This window comes from Symphodus melops (assembly GCF_947650265.1).
Source record: "Symphodus melops genome assembly, chromosome: 1".
NCBI lineage: Eukaryota > Metazoa > Chordata > Actinopteri > Labriformes > Labridae > Symphodus > Symphodus melops.
In genome coordinates, this window is record NC_136691.1 from 40,921,853 (window position 1) to 40,941,360 (window position 19,508).

The 19,508-nt window shown below is 40.7% G+C and overlaps 1 protein-coding gene and 1 long non-coding RNA gene across 6 annotated transcripts in view; one reads left to right on the top strand and one right to left on the bottom strand.

Moving 5' to 3' along the window:
- The window catches only part of LOC306826192 (uncharacterized protein), a 310,981-nt gene extending 308,083 nt beyond the window's left edge, over positions 1–2,898 (top strand). For all 5 annotated transcript variants that reach the window (XM_079347364.1, XM_079347363.1, XM_079347362.1 and 2 more), the window contains 3 exons: positions 256–345; positions 463–891; positions 1,466–2,898. In XM_079347364.1, the coding sequence (XP_079203490.1) occupies positions 256–345; positions 463–891; positions 1,466–1,786 (840 nt within the window). In that variant the 3' untranslated portion in view covers positions 1,787–2,898. The remainder of the gene's footprint in view (positions 1–255; positions 346–462; positions 892–1,465) is intronic.
- A 7,002-nt stretch (positions 2,899–9,900) lies between these two features.
- Positions 9,901–19,415, bottom strand: LOC306823903. Its single transcript, XR_013779069.1, has 3 exons — positions 17,666–19,415; positions 17,376–17,587; positions 9,901–12,023 (listed from the first exon to the last, which is right to left on the bottom strand). It is a non-coding gene; the product is annotated as an uncharacterized lncRNA (long non-coding RNA).
- Between the last annotated feature and the right edge of the window lie 93 nt (positions 19,416–19,508).

Consider the following 19,508-nt stretch of genomic DNA (forward strand, 5'->3'; position numbering starts at 1 on the left):
TTTGGAGGGTTCCTATCCACGAACGGCTTACTAAGCACTGATGACTGCACTTAACACTGCAGAGGTCTGGTTAGCAAAGTCAAATCATGACACGTCCTCTAACCTTTCGCAAAGCCCTTTTACCTAATAAACACACTTTAGTACATGTATTGAGCAATATAGGGGTGTATTTATTGTTAAAAAAAGGGGAGATTTCTATTTATGTTGAGAGAGGCATATCTGTTTGTTTGGTTGATGCTAACTGCCTCCCTACTGCTGCAGCCCCTGAGTCAAACTAATGGCGGACCATTCTCTATACTGAAAGCAAGAAGAAAAAACTTAAATCAGCCCTCCATAAAAGTCCTGGTGAGTTGACCCCTTGCTGCGATAGTTATGCAGTATTAGAGGGATTAGTAATTTTAATGCAAAACTAGCTTTTCCTATAAGGCACTGGTTTAATATATAATGTGATCCTACTGACAGGACTCCAGAAATAATAAACACAAGTCACTTCATGGTCTTGAGAGCCCAGAGGACTCTGAGGAGCAAGAACAAGAGTGTAAGAGACCAGAGGATGAAGAGAGGCATAAAGACACACCAAAAAAAGATGAGGAAGATGGAGCATTACACAATATAGCATTTGCCAAAGTACTAGAGATGGACAGTAGAGGAAATGACCAATCATCAATCAAATCTGACCATGCAGCTCAGAGGGAGCATTGCAGGAGAGCAGGACCGTGGGAGCGGAGGAAAGAACCATGCAGAAGCTATCAAAGCAGAGACGTGGTCTTTACCTCCTTGCATCTTTTACCCAGGGTGGAGGGAGAGCATTACAAGACTAATACTGGCATTTTGCCCCGACTACTGACAGGACATCACGCTCAGAGCAGAGCTTTCTCTGAGGCTGGAAAGGTTAGTGTTAGTGTGGTAACCAAAAAACAACAAGGAGTAAGTGATCAACTTACAGTAATTGTCGTTTGTTTTTAGAAAGTAAAAAGGGCATATTTGTCTTTATTACAGTAGTTAAGAATGAATGGAAACATCTGGATCAGTGTTGATGTTACAAGGCTACTTGGCCCACACCCCTTGTTTGTTACACTGACTGAGTGAGGATTGTTGAGACTTGTTGAGACAGTTTTTAGTGCTACTTCACAAATTAACAATATGTACTATCTGTCTGTCTGTCTGTCTGTCTGTCTGTCTGTCTGTCTGTCTGTCTGTCTGTCTGTCTGTCTGTCTGTCTGTCTGTCTGTCTGTCTGTCTGTCTGTCAAGTTTAAAAGCCTCGATTTTCTCTGGAGTCTGTCCACATGTCTAAAAAGGAAATATCTTCAGAAGAATGTTATGTTTAGTAATCATGAAGCCAATGTCTTTCTCTTAATATTTCTCATCAAGATTTGTGTTATTGTTCATCTCCAAAAACATAATGTCAAACTCTCAGGACACTATACAATAATAGTAACACATGGTTTTTGGTTCTCTCTTCAGGGGACATTTGTACATCTGACCGAAGTACTCCAAAAGTCTGGAAGTGAGAGCAGCATTTTGCAGGGTCCCATACTCAGACCCAAACCCAGACTTCCTGGAAAAGGTCCAGCTCATACAGAACAGAGGGTAGTTTCTCTTCAACATTCTTCTCCCTACCTGAGCGCCGGACATCTAGTTCAGATGTCCCCCACTTCCTTTCAACTGGGATCACAAGTCAAATCCTCTCTTTTTCCGACTCTTTCTTCTTCTGAACCTCTCAGGCACTGTCCTACTCACAAAAGAGCAGTTTCCTCCTCTCGCACTTTTAGGAAGAAACATTAGGAATCGACCAATTCAACCTTGTACGCAAGTGGACCAAGAAAATCTGTCTGGTGGTTTCTGTTTTCAAACATGTATTAAATTATATACTTTTTTAATGTCCGGTCATCAACTATTTGAAACAAACATATTTCGTAACTATTTTCAAAATATAGAAATCACAATATTACACAGCACATTCAAAAAGTGGTCGGCATCTCATTTTTACTTTTCCAACAAAAAATGTCTCCTAAGAGGAAGAAGAACCTGCACTCTACTATGGGTACACATAATTATGATTATGTTTATAATGTCTTTATTTGTACAGCACTTTACAAAAACAAATCAAGAAAGTGCTGTGAACCTATAAAAGAACCAAACAATGTAAAACGTTTTTAAGAGACAAAATGTAACAGAGAAATGCACTTATTGTAGGGACAATTCCAACTTACAAAAGTAAATAAATAGATACAAAAATAAAGCAAAGATAAAAGCTTTGAATGTAAGAATAAAAAAAGCGGATTTATAAAGTGTGTTTTGGTGAGTGATTTAGGACTAAATAGTTTGGCTCCAAGGTGACTGACAAACAGCTGCTTTTACTCTCTAAGAGCTCAGCAAAACAGGCTCCAAATCAGCTTTAAGGGACTCCACTTTACCCCACACTGTGATTTGGCAAATATGTTCTTCTTACAAACCAGCTCAGTCAACGACACTCATGAACCTTGACCTGATCTGAGAGCATTATGTTCAAGTTCTACGGCCAAACCCAACAGAAGAATTTGTCACATTTCAACACAATTGAGTTGATTGAGTTTTTCACTGTATGTTATTGCTGAGCTGTATACGTTTTAAGACATATAGTGTGATGCTTAATAAAAACATAAAGCCCTCTCACATCTTGGACTGTAAGACATTTCACGGTGCATTGTTTTCATGGCCGCCCAACTTCTCTGTCGGTCACTTTCTTCTGTTCTTTTTTTGATGTAATACCTTTATTTGCCTAATCGTTTGCCACAGTTTAACCAATACCATTTCTTACATGTAAATAAATAAGTAAAAATAAACTTTACAAACAATCATTGCACTTCAATAAAGAGGACATCCAAGCAATTATTTTCTTGATCCCAGATTTGACAATAATGTAAATTTATTTTAGTTATTTTTAAAGTATGTTAAACGGAATAAATTAGCTGGTTCAAGAGAGGGAACAGTAAAGGTGCTCTTCAATCAAATCTTCTTTTCACATTTGCAAGTGTAAAAACATTGCCTTGATACAGCCATGCAGCACTGATGGCATTGAGACATTCTCCCTCATCCCACCCCACTTGTTCCCACACTCCCTATGGTTTGTTTTGGTGTGTGTGAGTAAGTGTTGGCTGTGTGTATCACGTCTTTGCCCTGTGAGACTCCTGCCAATCGATTCAAGGTGAGACCTGTCGATTAAACACCCTGAGCCGTGCTCTCTACCTAACCTCAGGGTGATTCAATCCCACCCCTTACACACACTCACATCCATACATAAACACACACACACACACACACACCCTCTTCACCTGTCATCCATCAATACCTCCATCAGGGCCTATATTGATCCCCTCCCTACAGCCTATTCACCCCATGCAGTACCACACCAGGTCTAAGACGACGTCCGTGCAGGTTAAATTTCTGACAGATTTACAATAAAGCTGAAGTTATTATTTAACTCTTCCGGCCGCAGTGGGCTCTTTGATTTAGCACCTTGGGAGAGGGATGAGTTACAGCTGACACAGAGAATCTGCCGGGGCTGGAATGGTAGGCACCCGGTTCATAACTCAGCCGCTGAATGTGTAGTTAGTCAATCACTTGATCTGTAATCACAAATGCTGCCAGAAATTACATGAGTGATGAGCTGTAATAAAAGCACTTACTTTTCCTGCTCTGTCTCTTAAGTGTTATTGGCAGACCCCTCTCTCCCAGGAGGCCGTGGCTGTGAAACAAAATCCCGATATAAACTGCCTCATTGGTCCCTGCCTCACGCACTCTCTCTACTGTATGTGTGATTGTGTGTGTCTGGAAGTTAATGCACAGTTCCTCCTCTACTGTGTAGTACAAAGCTCTTTTTGACAGTCTTCCTTCCACTCTTGGATTGCTTTGCTTCGGGACAAATGATCCTCAGTAGAGTAAGGATCTGTGCCTCTATCATTTATTAAGTCTGCAGAGGTGCAGGGAAAGGCAATACCCCAACAGCCACAGTTCTCAAACAGAACCAGCAGTAATAATTGGTCGGTAAAATGCATCATAAACATATGCATTTAAACGTGTTGCTATGCAGCAGTTTGTCACTGCTGTTCAAACGTTCCTGGCTTGACTCTCATCTTAGCCAACATGTTCCGATAAGTTATTATGCATTAACGCTACAGCCTCATGCTCAGGTAATCAAACATCTCAGGGCCACGACACAAACCTTTCTTCGACTGTCTGTGACTCCTCACTCCATAGCCTTTGGCAAGAGGTCGTGCGTGACAGTTTTATTGATACAGACCTCTGTAATAATTACACAGTATCTTGCATGCACTATTGATCAGGCCTATTGATAAGATCATATTTTACTGTTAAGGTTTGTTGATTGGATGCATTACATCATAAATCTCTCCTCACAAGCCACTGATTTGGAGCTCCTACTGCTGAGTGATGGTTGCTCCCACAGACAAACACACATATACACACACAGGACTATTAATATATTTTGTTTGAATGGGGCAGTGACAGACAGAGGTAAAGACAGGAGGAGATTTTATGATATCCATATCTTTAGCCCATCCATATAGATAGATCATTCCATACTGTAGATCACAAGTGGATCTGCCTTCTTTCCAAGCTTATATGATGTGATATATAAGCTAGGGTGTTTATGGAGTCACTTTTCCATCCTATCATGATTTGTATTGTGGGTGGGGCTGAATCGGCATGGTGTTAATAGATTCTGATGTAGTTCAAATGCCCTGTGGTGAATGGGAAATAGAGATGAATGTGACAGATTGTACAGAACCTGTCTCATGAACTGATATATACAATGAGTGATATATAGGGAATTGTTATAGCAAGAATAAATATGGAAGTATTCTGATCCTCAAAGCTGACCTCTACAGCTCGCAACATGAAAGTGATATGATTTTAAAAAAGGGATACAGTCTCTCTTTTGGTATCCATGTTTTTCCTTCATTAAAAGGGTTTTTTTCATACTCGAGAGTTTGAGTCAGCCAGGGCATGTGATTTATTATGGGGGGGCAACATAAAACATCAAAACAGATGCACATACAAAACAGAACAGTAGCTACAGTGCTATTGTTGAAAGTTGATGCAAAATTTAGGATGGATGGCGCAAATACAGGTAAAAAAAAATAGCTAAACACGATCAACTGCATGTTTTAAAAATTCCCACCATGCACATATGCAAACAAGCTAAAACACCAGCATAACTGGTAGCATGACAAAAGTGCCCAGAATTATTCACAAATAAATAAAAGCTAAACTGCCTATTGATGTACAATGAAACAGCAACATGATCAAAGCTATGCATACAAAGTTGTACAAAGACGCATCCATACACAGCAACAGCAGCTTTTTAGGCTGTAGACTTGTCCAGCCAAAAAACTGTGGTCCATTTTAAACAACCATTAGCAATGAACAGCACAAGTCCCTGTCCCTTCTTTCCTTGTTGATGCAAATAAAGGTGGAGCTGTTTGGGAGCTGAACTAGCATCTTCAGGTGTGGCGTTGTCTGAGAAAGTTGCACCTCTTACAACAAGATGGATTGATAAATTCTTTGTTTAAAACCATTTTCTGATTTTTTCATTGACATCAGAATGCAGGACCAAATTGTTTTGTATTTTAATGAAGTGTCCCTGAATGTGATCATAGTTGTAAAGATTTTTCTCTGATCAAATTGTGCTGTAAAGGGTAGATTCACACCCCTATGTCACACATTATCACCCTTTGGTCTAGCCATGGAAAAAAATACATATGTAATACATGAAAAGCACACATTTATTGATATTGAAAGAAGGAAAATTTGGTCTTTATGGTTCAGAATAAAAAAGCAGCTCATCAGACCATGTTTCCGCCTTGGCCGGCAGTTCAAAAGCTTGTTTCCTTGCTGGACTATTCTCTGGCTCGACTCTGAACCACTTGGGGGTACTTCGCAAAGCCTGTGGTGCACCAGTGGCGGGCTGGTTTTCACATTTAAAGAGTCAAAGGGACAAAAGAAACATGTTCGTGTTCAAGAGAAGCCTACAAAAATTCTTGAGCCCGGGTTTAGAATTAAAAGCTGTCCCAGCCAGGGCTGCCCCAGAGCGGCTGCTCTTGCAAAATGCATTAACACGTTTCTAGGCCCCAGCATAGGAACTTTGTATTAGAACAGGAAACTGATTTTGAATCAATTTGTGTTATCGGCACCAAACTAAGAGTTTTTTTCAAATGCATTGATTTTTGATTGAAGAAAAGATTCATGCAAAACAAACACGTGTAAAACCTTAAGAAGTAAAATTTCACAGAAGTCCCTACACAGCCATGGAATAATAATAAAAGAAGGAAATGAAAAACCTATGAGAAATAATACATGACTAAAGCATACCACTGACTGGAACATCCTCACTTCTTGTGTACCACATCAGTTTGAAATGCTAATATAGAGTATGTGAAATAGCAACAATACCACCAGTGTGCTCCCAAGAGCTGGAGGGAACAGGCAGAGCAAGACAAAGGCAGTTTTTAATCTGAGCAGGAAGCATACAGTGGCGATTCCCTCTGACATGGTGATTGATATGAGTGAGTAGTGTATTTACCCGGTCTGATGGGATAGCAGAAAGAGACTGTTTTCTTCCTATACGTATGCTTATCTCCCTCCATAAATCACTGCCAATGGGATGTATAAATGTGGATGGGCAGACGTTGTATTGCTCCGACTCAGGCAATTCCACTTTGACCTTTACATTTTGCTTTGGTCACTGGGGCTAAATGCATGCTACGACCTTCCCTGACCTTGAGATATTCATATTTAATAGTTACCAAGTCTGATCGAGACAACACGCAGTGTATAACCACAAAAACACAAACACTTTGAGAAACAGATATCAACGTCAACATTTCAGTCTCTGACCATGAGGAGCTCTTTTTTTATTTTATTCTATTTTTTGTTCATAAAATCATAATATATTAATTAAAGATTCCTCTTTTTTTCTATTCTCATCAGACTGCATCTTTATAGCTCCTTTCCATTACCTCCTTACTCAGTAGTATGTTATGATGTCCTATGTCCATCTTAACCTTTGACTCAAGCCAGTGCTTTCAAGGTTATGCACTTTGCCCTCTCCCATTTGACCTGTCTGAAGTATACCTTTATAATTGCCCCTGTCGCTATCAAATGCACATATGAGAGGGTGCAGGGGCAATGGGCTGAAGTCTGTCAAATAACCTTTTGGCCTCTTACCCATCCATTCTGCTTGCAGGAAGGGCAGCAGGCTTCCTCCCCCTACCCACAATCCCATACTGTATTAGTCTGCATGTCTGAGTTATTGATGGTGCTTTAGAAATATTTTATCGGTCAGTCATGACCTTTGACTGGGGCAATGCAAACCGTAACCCCCCCCAAAGCTTCTTATTGACATACATATATATGATCAGATGGCTAATAGAAGTATAGATTTGGAGTTGATGAGGAGCAAGTCATTTGGATTTTAACACCATGAGGTCAGCACTGTTTTTTCTCCCATGCATGTAATACATCAAAATACCCCCCCTCCATCATCCATAGTTCACCCTTTATTCCGCACACTGTAAGTCTCTTCATCAAAGAAGGTTTGGCTTGCACTGAAGCACCCACTATTAAGATAAGTCCAACCACAGTTGGACAATTACCTGCCAACTAACCTTTTGTGGAGGCACTTAAGAGCGTAAGGACCCCTGAGGATAGATGTGCCCTGGGTAGAACAAGCACTTCAACAGACCAGAGAGGGGGGGCAGGGAGGGAGAGAGGATATGAGGTATGAGAATGCAGGGGAAGAGAGAAGGTAACAATGAGGATGGGAAGGTGATAGGAACAGAGAAAAACACAGTATCATGGTAAGATTACCTAATCCTCTGTCTGAGAGCAGTATTTGAAGGACCTGGTTGTGTCAGACACGAGGGGGCTTTATGGAGGTTTACCCAGGAGAGGCCAGCTTAGCTGGGGGATCTCGTGGAGCACCAGGTAACCGGTGCTCTGTCCCAGAGCACAAACCCCTGCCTTTGGCTTTGTAAACACTGTTAAATTGATTGCAGGAAGCTGAGGAGATTTTCCTGCAACCGTGGTCATTATCACATTGTGTATCAAACCCAACTCACACTTTCTGAGACCCCTTTGAATTGTCACTTTGGTTTATGTTGTAATTTTTGATGTAAGTGGCTGTGTTTTCTTTCAAAGTTCATGCATCTGTCAGGTTGTGAGTGAATAAGACTGTTAGAATATTTTAAATGTGCTATGAATTTTAAAGTGTGAAAAACACTGACTAGTTTTTAATTCCCTAATGCAATGTCCGAGTGTTTTAACATGGATTTTGGTGTCACAGTTTTCCTGCTGCGCAACATGGTGAGTTTCTGCACTGTATGATATCTGATCCCAAAAACCCTGCAGGGCAGCCACAGCAAATCAACAATGGATTAATGGATCTGGTTCTGCTCGTAAATCTCTGTGGGATTGGAAAGCATTGGAGGACAGTCAGCCTGTAGTGGTGTGCTTAATGTTACAGGCCGTTTGGGTTTCCCATCGTTCAAAGCAGTGACAGGGTAGTAAAGATGTGGCAGCATCTTATGTCTGCGTTAAATCAGTAAATGTCAGGAATGCTGGATTGTCAGTCTGCAGGGCTGAGAGCTGTGCCAACACTGATTCATTGTTGCAGATTTGTTTATAAATAACTCCTTTTCTATAGCTCTGGACATACAGTGCAATAACTTCATGCACAAGACAGAAGAAAGGACATGGTGTACAGACATGCCCTTTTTCAGCTGTGTCACTACAACCCTTCAACTTTAGCCTGTTGGGGTAAGGCCTTGCCATAGATCACAGTGGTTAACAGTTAGCTGTTCCTGCAGGTGTATAGGGAATGGCAGTAACTGCCTCCATTACAGGAGAGAATGGCCCAACTCCCACAGCCCCCTCCAGACAGCCCTGTCATTACCCATCCATTGTGAGGCCTGAGAGGTAGCAGTAAGTACGGCAGACTTATGGCTTTGTTACAGTGACTGGATGGTCTCCTCTGGCTCAGAATACGGAGGGACTCTGGTATGGAAGGATGGCCAGATAGAGTGATAAAGATGGAGGGTGAGGATAAATCCAACACCCATTGATATTTCACTAGGCTGCTCCCTGATGCTCGTGAGTGGAGTGCATCCTAGAGGGTGGGGCAGGTTATTTGGTGCTATTTTTACAAGAAACGGGCTGATTTGTCTTAGGCCATTACCGTCTATTACAGCTGCGAGTCTTGGGGAAAAAGGTGGGAAGCGGCAGACGCTGGCATTCTGCCTAAAGAGAAATCAATGAAACAAATTAATCCTTTGCAGGCTGCGGTGACACAGTAATCCATCATTCAGGGGGCGCTTTTACACACTGAACCAGGGAGCGAGGCAGGGAGGTGGAGGGATTGGGGGCTCGTGGGGTGTTGGGGTTGGTGGGTGCATGTATGAGGAGAGGTGGAGGAGTGTAGGAGTAAGGCTCTGGGGGACAAGGGGAGACATGCACGCTCCAGTAACACTGGCGCAACGGTGGGTGGTGGCAGAGAATCGAGTGGCTCTGAGGCCTTCCTCTACATCCTTGAGCTGCCTGTGGACATTTAGGACAGGAGGAGGAGAAAGGGGGAATAAACACATCTGATCTGTAGCACTGACATGGTCATGATTACACACAAACGCCAACACAACTTTTCACTGTTGCCTGTCGCTTGCTGCCTGCTTTAACCCTACAAATTTGATGGCTGATGGTGATGGGAGTGATAAGCTTTATTTATTTACACTGGTCATACAGGGAACCAACTGATCTTTAGTGCCTGGATACACCTTGGAATGAATGGAGGAAAATAAGGGATGGAGAGTTGTGTATGGAAGAAGAATTGGAGGGCATTTTTTACCCACACAAAACTCACTGATTCAACCCAACATTTTTCTATTCAAAGCAAGACAATGTAGAAATGGACCCACATTCACCACAGTGATGCTAGTTTGAGACCAATTGGAGCCCAGATCCATCCATGTGATTGAGTCATGTGATCAGCTGTTCTGTGAGGAAACAGTCCCATCCAGGCCAAAATCCATGTGAAGCAGCTGTACTCTCTGATGATTCACACAACAACAGACATCAAACAATATCACAATTCAACTGGGAGAGAAGAGAAGAAGGAAAAAACACATACGCACATATCGACATTGATGTGTTTTTATTAAGATCTTCTCTGTGTTGCATTGCCTTTTAGTAATATTACATCATTGTAAAAAAAAAAAAAAAAAAAACAGTTCAAGAGCATCATCCACTCAGTGTTAAAGCTTTGTTGGTCTCCAGGCTCCTTTGTGGCTCTGCTGACGTTCATCGATGGCGACTGCGTGTGTTTTTACAGCAGTGACTAGTCGCCAGAGCTCTGGTGGTGATGCTTAGGAAGCCAGTGTAAAAAAATATGGTAATGCAGAAACACAACAAGCTGAACCATTATTTGCTGTGTCATTGTAAAAGAGGGTGACACTTACCTTAACCAGCTTCCTATAGAGAAATACCAACAGCTCTGCTTTCCTCCTTAAAAACACAGGTGGTAGCATTCTGTGGAGCGGCATGTTAGAAAATCTGAGAAAATAGTGGGTGGAGGAAAAAAACAGAGGGGAGGGTGGGGATGAGTAGATGTGGAGAGAGAGGCTGAGATTGGGCAGCAGAGAGGAAGGGTAATGGGAGCAAAGAGTGGTCAGAGAACAGAGGGAGGGTAGCAGGAGGGGAGGGGAAGAAGTGAAAGGATGGAAAAATGTGGGGATATTGCAGCACAGCGGATGGTGTGAGGGAGGCAGTGTGAGAAATGTTGCCGGAAATGCTAGAGCCAGCAGCGTGTGTAAAAAATAAAAGAAACACACTGCAACATTTCTCATCCTTGACATCACTGACAAGCTTTCCAAGCACACGCCATGTTCTTTCAAAGAGCATGCTCGTAATATCCAAAACCTTTTCGCACAGCGTTTTCCTTAAGATCATAATGTTTTATCTTTTCTTCGGTGGACAAGGCTGATGGCCAGGATATTAAATCTAACTAATGCTGTAATTCTTAACTTTAAGGGCGTGTGTTTAAAGATTCCCACAGCGAATCCAATAAAACGTGTTTGTTTGTGATGAGAACTTTCTCTTACTCTCTTTCTAAGTGGAGGGAGAGACAAACAGAGAGAGGAGGAAAGGGGTGAGGAATGGGGAGGAGGAGGTGGATAGAAGATTGTTGTGGAATGTTTGCAGTTCTGGCCAAAAACTCGACCATCTCATTTGTCAGGCCTTGACCCCAGCTGCAGGGTCAAAGGTCGAAGGGAACATCTGAGGGAAACGGACTCGACTATCTCTCAGGCACACACACATACACACACACATAAGTAAACATAAGTAAAAAATATGTGCCAGAGTGCCTGTGAGAGTGTCTCTCGTTTACTCCCCGGGAGCACTCTCACACATAATTCAAGCTCATATGCAGTATATGTGTATACGTCATCATTAATATCCATCTCAGTCATATTTGTTTTATTAATACTGAGTGTTATGTTGACCCCTAGCTATGAGAAGATGAGCTGCTTCTTCCTTAAAAAAGCAAACCATGGTATTTTTCCAAAACAAATAATTTCAGAAGGAATTTGAGTTCCAGGATGCTTGTATTCTTTTCTGAGAGGAAAAGCTGGGAATAGAAATTCATAAATGCAAACTGCAGTCTTATCCTGTACTCTCTGATAAAAAAACAGAGTGAATTAAGTTGTATAATTAAGAGTGGAGTCTCTAAAATTATATTCTTACAGTGATTAATGTACACCTAATGATATATTTGACGCATATGCGATAAGGTACAATAATTCAGTATACTGTCATGTTGTGGGATCCCAGCACACATTACACATTGACATCACTTTGACTGTCCTTTCCTCAAACAGCCCTTAGATCACATGCAAGTGTCAGTCCTTGCGTCACACCAACAAGTTGTGTTGTTTTTCCTCAGCGCTCCACAGCTTTATCGAATGCCCTCTACCTGTGAAGAGACAAAATACAAACTCAGCTACAAAGGGCAAGGATAGCTCCAGTGATTCACTCGCACAAACTCTCTGCAAGCTTAAACTTAAAGTGAGGATAAAGCCCACTGTGGTGATGCTGCTGGCCTAGTTCACATCTGTCTGTCACATGACATGAAGACGGTGACTGACAGAAGCAACACCTCGCACATTGAAAATGTTAAATTGAATTTCTCCTTACTTTTGTTCATGTATCTTACACCTACGTTCTTTGCTGCTCTATGTTATGCACCCCCTTGTAAGAGTATTAATTGTTAATTTTTGTTTAAAAAGCAGCCTATCCTCCCTCAATCTCGGCTCTGAAAACAGACAGCAGGCACAGTGGCTGGTATTCATGCCTTTTTGAGATGCATCTCAAATCTTACACCTTTGTCATTCTTTGGCCGGAGACTTCAAACAGGTGCTATGAATAATTTATCTTAAGAGTTTCACATTGATAAGGTCACAATCTGCCAGGTCTGGACTCTAAGCGCAGGCCACCTTCGCATCACTGTCTTCTTACACACACATGTGCCCACACATGAAAACACCAGACACACGCCTTGTAGATAGAATTACACTAAATAACAAGAGGGTTTTGTCCATGTGGTTTCAGTTAGAAGTAAATGATATATTACAAAATGCAGTTTAAAAATGTTTTCTTGGCTGTTCCTGTTATATTTTTTTAGCACTTCAGATGTTACACAGTAGTTTAGGTGTACTGTTATTAAATTAAAACTTTTTAGTTCACTCCATCTCCATTTATAAATTATATGTAGAGAGATTGAGATACAGAGATATATAAATGTAAAGACTAAATTATGGCACCAATTATTTCAGGTTTAATAAATAATAATATATCATTTTGTCTTTGCTCAAACTAATAAAAAAAATATTTGTTGTCATTAGTGTTTCTGTACTTTTGCAAAGTAGACTCCAGTATGCTGATGGGTTAGCTACACTACACTTCTAATCAAGCCCCTGCTGCTTGTTAGTTTTGGGAAGGAATAACTAAAGGGAAAAACAATGCTGATATGATTACCTTTATTGAGTTATACCAGACATCTGTACAAAACAAGTTTAACCGATAGAGACAAAAACGCTGAGCCAATAACAAACAATGTAAACAACAATCTGTTAAGTTATCAAAAACGAGAAGTGAAATGATTTGAGTATCTCTGTAAATGTTTGCCGACTTTCATAATGTAACCCTATTTGATGTGTATTTACACACCATAAATATTAATGTGTGCATAAAGAGCGGGTAAACTCGACCATATACTCCTCACTATTACAGTGACATGATGAACGGTGATATATGGCATCTTTTTTTCTGTCTCCCTTTGAACACCCAGGGAATCACCACTCCACACGGGTTGACCCCCCCCCCCCTTCCCCTCTAACTCTCTCTCTCTCTCTCTCTCTCTCTCTCTCTCTCTCTCTCTCTCTCTCCCCTAATAATCGCAACACTTCTTAAAAATTGTTTTGCACGCCTCTGAGTCGGAGGGTAAGCTGGCTCTTTTGTCGCGCAGCTATATTTCTACTGTGTGTTGTCGGATAATGTGAGGATGGGATGAAAGGTAATCTGCGTGCAGAATTCCTAAAGCTTCCTTATCCTTGTTGAATTTCTCAAGAATTCCACCTTTGCCCTCCGGTTTCCCCGAAATAAATTACTTAAAGGGTTAGATGCCTTCGCGCACCCCCCACTTTTCTTCAACCTCATTTAAACGCACTCAAACAGGTATGACGTCTCGTTTCAAAACACTTTTTCACTTTAGGCTGCAACGCTCCCTGGATAGTTCACGGACACTTTGGAAATGAATGAATTTTCCATCTTACATTAAAATAAAACCCACGATAATAACATTTTTAAGTTGATCTTTGAAATGTTGCATTTTGTGTCGAAACATAAAGTGATATGGGCTAAACAAGTCGATTTAAAACCTAAACATGAGCCATTCATCAGACATTTGTCCTGTCCGTGTGTGTGTGTGTGTGTGTGTGTGTGTGTGTGTGTGTATGTTCAGTTTACTGTGTATGTTTGGGCTCAGCTGCTGATTGATAAACTCCGGGTTCCTCTCTCAGAAGACTGTTTCCCTTCATGTAGCTTCTGCTCCTTTTAGTTTGGTTTTTGGTGTAGTACAAAATTACAGTGTTTGCACTGTGCAACCACGAGGGTTTGGGTGCTAATGGATTTATAATCTCCATCTCTGGGACCATCTAAAGTAATTAGCACATACTCTAAAGAAATGATGGTTAGTGAGCAATAAAGCCATTGCCCATAGCTTAAACTGACAGTCCCTTTAACTTAACTTCAACCTCAAGCCTAATTGGGAAAGTCACTGCAGTTATTGTCCTCAATTAGTCTATAGTCTGGGATGCAAAAGAGAAAAAAGCCTGGAAAGAGACTGAGATTCGTCAAGTCTGAAACTGAAGGGTCTCTAATCCCTGGAGACTCAAGGCTGTATTAAAGCTAATGAGAACATAATAATAAGTATGTGCTTTTCAGGGTAAAGAAGATGACTTACAAATGTAAACAATATGATTATAAAGTTCAATTTTATACAAATAATAACATGGCTGTCATACAGTTCCATGCCCTGAGTGAATAGAACTTCTTAAGAGAAACTTTTCACTTTACAGTAGTAATTAAAAGCCATGCTATTTAGTGAGATCTTGTTGCCTGTTAAATGCCCTGGTTTTTTAATGCCTGTAGCCTATAGGCTCAACGATATTTCTCACGAATGGCCTTTCCATTAAGAGCGATTAGATTATGTCTATTGAAAGTTGCTGATCCGTAGAAAAAAAAGCCAGCGGATAAAAGGCGATTTCAAGTGACCTTCTCGTCCCTTTCACACCAATCTGAGCCCCCAGAATAATTTGGGGGATCAGATTTGGACAAAATGGAGCCCCCTCTGGGCTACCCCCCACCCAAGACACGCACACGCGCGCTCACACAGTCATACACACACAGCATTCACCCCTCCTCCATTTTCAACACAAAGCAACAAAACCATCGTCGGGACTTGCATAAATATGACAGTGTTTATGTGTTCAGACGTGCGCACTTTTAAAAATCAGTCTTTTTTTCCCCAAGTGCTATTTTTAAATAAGTTCCATGGTGCTGAAAAAACTGGCATTACCTGGATTTTAGTCACTAGGTTTGTGTTGCCAACATCACAGTGGGTTCAAACAGGTCATGCCAGTTCATGGTTTTTTTTGTTTTGTTTTGTTTTGTTTTTTTAAATTGCAGCTTCATTCGAAATCACATTAATCCACCATTGTTGACCGAATAAAAAAATAATAATAATCGTTTTGCCATTGCAGTAAAACTGTTTGAATAAATAAATGTAAAGCAAATAGTCTGGAGCCAAACCTTTTGTAAGAACCATTTACACTCCATATACATAAATGAAAGAAGTGACTAAACACTCATTGTGACATCTATACTGTCTGACAGTAAAACGTAAGCCTGTTTTAGTTTTATGGTTAAACATGTCGCACTAATGTTAACTGGCTTATCTACAATCCTAAAATTATTTGAAAAGTTATCATGAATATTATGTCACGTTGTTGTGAGCAGCATATGACTAAATTATAAGTTAATTCATAACTGATAAAAAATAGGCTGCTGTCAAACTTACGCAGACTGCATTGGGGTCACAGTCCAACAAGTGTGAAGTTACTTTGAAGGTTTGCTGCCGCATCTTATTGTGACACGTGCTCTATGTGACAATTAATCAGTGTCTGTTATTCAAACTAACAGCAAGATGATGTGCAACAATGTTTCACACCAAAATATACCAATCACTTTCTGTCCTTTTGTTTTAGATCATTTTAATTTTTCAGGCGTCAGGGATCAGTATTCGCTGAATGTGGCACTTTATAGACCGACGTCCTAAAACGTAACACAGCAGAGGGCCCCTGGAAACGAGAATAACTCTATGACCCCATATGGTGTCTCTATGCTGTGGTTATAATCCAGATGGGATCACAAGCAATCAATAATAAACAGATCCTCGCCCGATTTTTAAATCTCTACATCAGTTTGTATCGTTTTAAAAAGCTCTAAACGCCTCTCTAGCCATTAGTTGTTTTGTATAGGTGCCCTGCACTTCTGACCTCAGTGTTCCCTGAATTGATTCTGCTGCTTGCTGGTTTAGATGTATTGAAGTGAACATGCATGAGTCCTATAACGTCATATCTTTGTGAGAAGGGCATAACTGATTACCACAAATTTAGAATAACTGCTGTTTTCTGCCCATACTACTATTTAATCAATGTGGTATAAAAACTACATATCATAGATAGAAATGTCACTTCTTTACTGAATCTAACCATGGATTATAGGATTTAGATCGGCCTAAATATATGTCACTTTGAACTAAACTATTCCTCATCAATAATTAACAATAAGTCAAAGCAATGTTTTTTTAAGACGGCTACTTATGCGTCAATGCCTCACCTGAAATATATGTATAAATATTGTGAATATTTATACGTTTTCAGATGTTTTACATTTTCTTATATTTTCAAATAAGAAACGATTCAATGCTTAGAATAGAAAATGGGGAAAACTTGGCTCACAGAGAATAATAAATTAGCATGAGCTTTATGCACCCATAGGAGAGGATTAAGCTAAATGTTATTATGTAAGGTTATTTTACTAAACTGATTGACATGCAGTTTGTCCTGGAATAAGTTAACATGGTCTATATTGTTCCATAATTGATTTTTTTTTTATCAGTTTCTATTTACTGCAGCCTATTAACTTAATTTTACCTGCTTTGATAAATCATGCAGTTTTTCATCACACATCCCCACAATGTAACATTTTCTGACACATAATCTCATACCGGTGCGTAACGTTTGGCGACGCTCTTTAACATCTGCATTATGCAGTATTAGGCTACACTGGTACCGAAAACCGATTAAAAGATGGACACCGCCTGCTCTCCTTGATCAGCTTTTAAATCCGGTGACACTATCGCAGAGACAAACAGCCCGCTATCGATCTTTTCATTATGTGTTTCAACAACAAATTGCAGGTGAGGGGTGCGCGACGTGTCCAGCGGTGCTCACGAGCAGCCTGAAATAACGTTTCTTGTATCTGATATAACGATCAAAGGACAGCTGTAAAACGGAGTAATGATAGCTAGATAACCGGCGATAATGTGGAGAAAAGAGGCGACAGTGCTAGAGTTAAAAAGTTGTGTGTGACTCTGCCCCGGGTCTGAAGTTAACGGTCATGTGGCGTGACAGAGAATTTAGCCCAGCGTTTAGAGCCACGCACATGCAGCGCTGCAGAAGTGCCAAATTCATATTATACTCGCCTTATCTGTGGTTGCTTTTATCCAGGTAGAAAAAGCTTCTCCTCTTCTGCAACCCGCCGTCGCACGTGCTTCTTCTTCTCTCAATGTCCTGCTGTCCACTTTCTGCTTTTTCTCTCGCCGCTTCCAGCTTTCTATTCGAGCCCCTACCCTGCTCCCCATTCGCTGTCCCTCTCACGCTCCTCTCCTCTTCTCCCGCGGATCCCCTTTCCAATCTGTTGAGTTAAATCTTAATGATACACTTACTGGAAGAAAAAAAAAATCTTTGTCCGATTTAATCTTATTGGTTTCACCTTTTCAAAGAGCTGGAGATATGGCCGGGGACTTTGAGTGGAGTGTCCGAGACGAGGACGGGAGAGAGAGCTCTCTTGTTGAATACTTAAAAACAACCCATCCCTCCTATGAGCTTCCAAAGGGGGCACTTGCATATTTACTCTCCGTTTTATCTGCTAATAGCCTTGTAAACTGAAAAAAAAACTGTTCATAACCACTTTGTTTCTTTTTACCCCATAAGAATTGCATGTTTTATGAATAGTTCTTGTTATTGTTATTGTGTTACAAAACGGCGAATTACCATGTTCTTCAATTAACGCACGCTATGCTGACTTTCTGTTCCTTATAAGCCGTATGCACACACGTCTGTCTTTTTGTTATGTTGTTTTTTTTAAGTTTAAATAAATTTTGTATTTATCTCTTGAAAAGTTTTAGCTCTTCACATAAAGCCAATTCCTTAACCCCCAAGAAAAACACTATACTGTACCTTTTACGAAGTCAATAAGAGAGAACGCAATTAGTAAAACTGAGGATAATTTTATTTTCGTATCAACTACTAGCAGTTAAGATTTAATGTCTGATGACTCGTGCATGCATTAATATGAGGTTGTAATTGTACAATGTACGCTAGATGGCAGCGCGATCCAGACATTTCTGAACTGCAGAGGTGGTAAGCCTGCAGACAACCTCATACAAAAAAGCTGGAATCCCCATGCAAATTCCAAGCAACTTCACATGATTTTGAATTACTGTCATTATTAAGACATAATTTGACACCAGCTCAGTGATAGTGCAGACTATAGGACCTCTGTAATTATTGGATATTGCTTATTGCTCCGTCTAATTTTAGAGATTTTTTCGGCTGCTGGCACGACGTTCCGTTCGTATAACACGCTGTCTTTTATGCATCATTCTTCCCATAGACATTTTCCCTCCCTTTACACACTTGTTTTAACTAAATTGTAAGTTTTAATCAGCGACACTGTGCCGATTACAGACGAGGCTGTACCGCAATGCGCATGCCAAAGACAAAACAACAAGTGAAAATATGAATCCACATGAAGGGAAAGCAATATTGGCACCCGCTACTTTTTATTATAAAGATAACGGTCCAACACAAACCATATGGAAACTTTGGCTAATTACTGAGCCAGATCCTTCTTTCGCCGCTGTGCACAGTTTTTGGTTTATTTGTCGTGCGTAAAAGCTTTGTCCCCCCTTGCCTAACCCCGCTTTTTCTGCTATTCTATTCAGGGTTTCTTCCTCTTTTTGGTGACAATAGACGGCCCATACTAATCAGGTTTCAAAGTAAATAGCAGCGCGGGGCGAGCTCAATGTAAATTGTGCCTGTCAGAGCCCCCCAGCCCATCCAGTCGTAGATGGCAACACTGCAAAAAATATCCATTCTCAGACGTCAGGCAGCTGAGCACTGAGTCTGGAAGTCTTGGATTTATCAACGCTGTAGAATAATCTAACAGCGGAGCAAGACGTTTCCACTCGTTTCTCATGCCAATCGACCTACCACTGAAATGTTCTCCATCTACAGTTTATTTCAGAAGAAATCTCCCGGTACACTCATTATCTCAAGATGTCGACTCGTAAAATTCAATAAACAACCGAGATTGCAGTTGGAAACTGGTGGAATAGTCTACTTCAACATTTTTAGAACTGTATTTTCATGAAAAAAAATAACATTTTTAATCTGAACACGAGACCCGGTGACTTATCTGGATAGACATTTTTTGCAGTGAATGAACGGAGGGGGACTCTAACCAATGGAGAAGGAGAGAGGGCTTGGCTATAACCTTAGCCTCCCATTTTCTCTCTCTCTCCCCCCTCTCCTCCTCTCCTCCTCCTCTATGC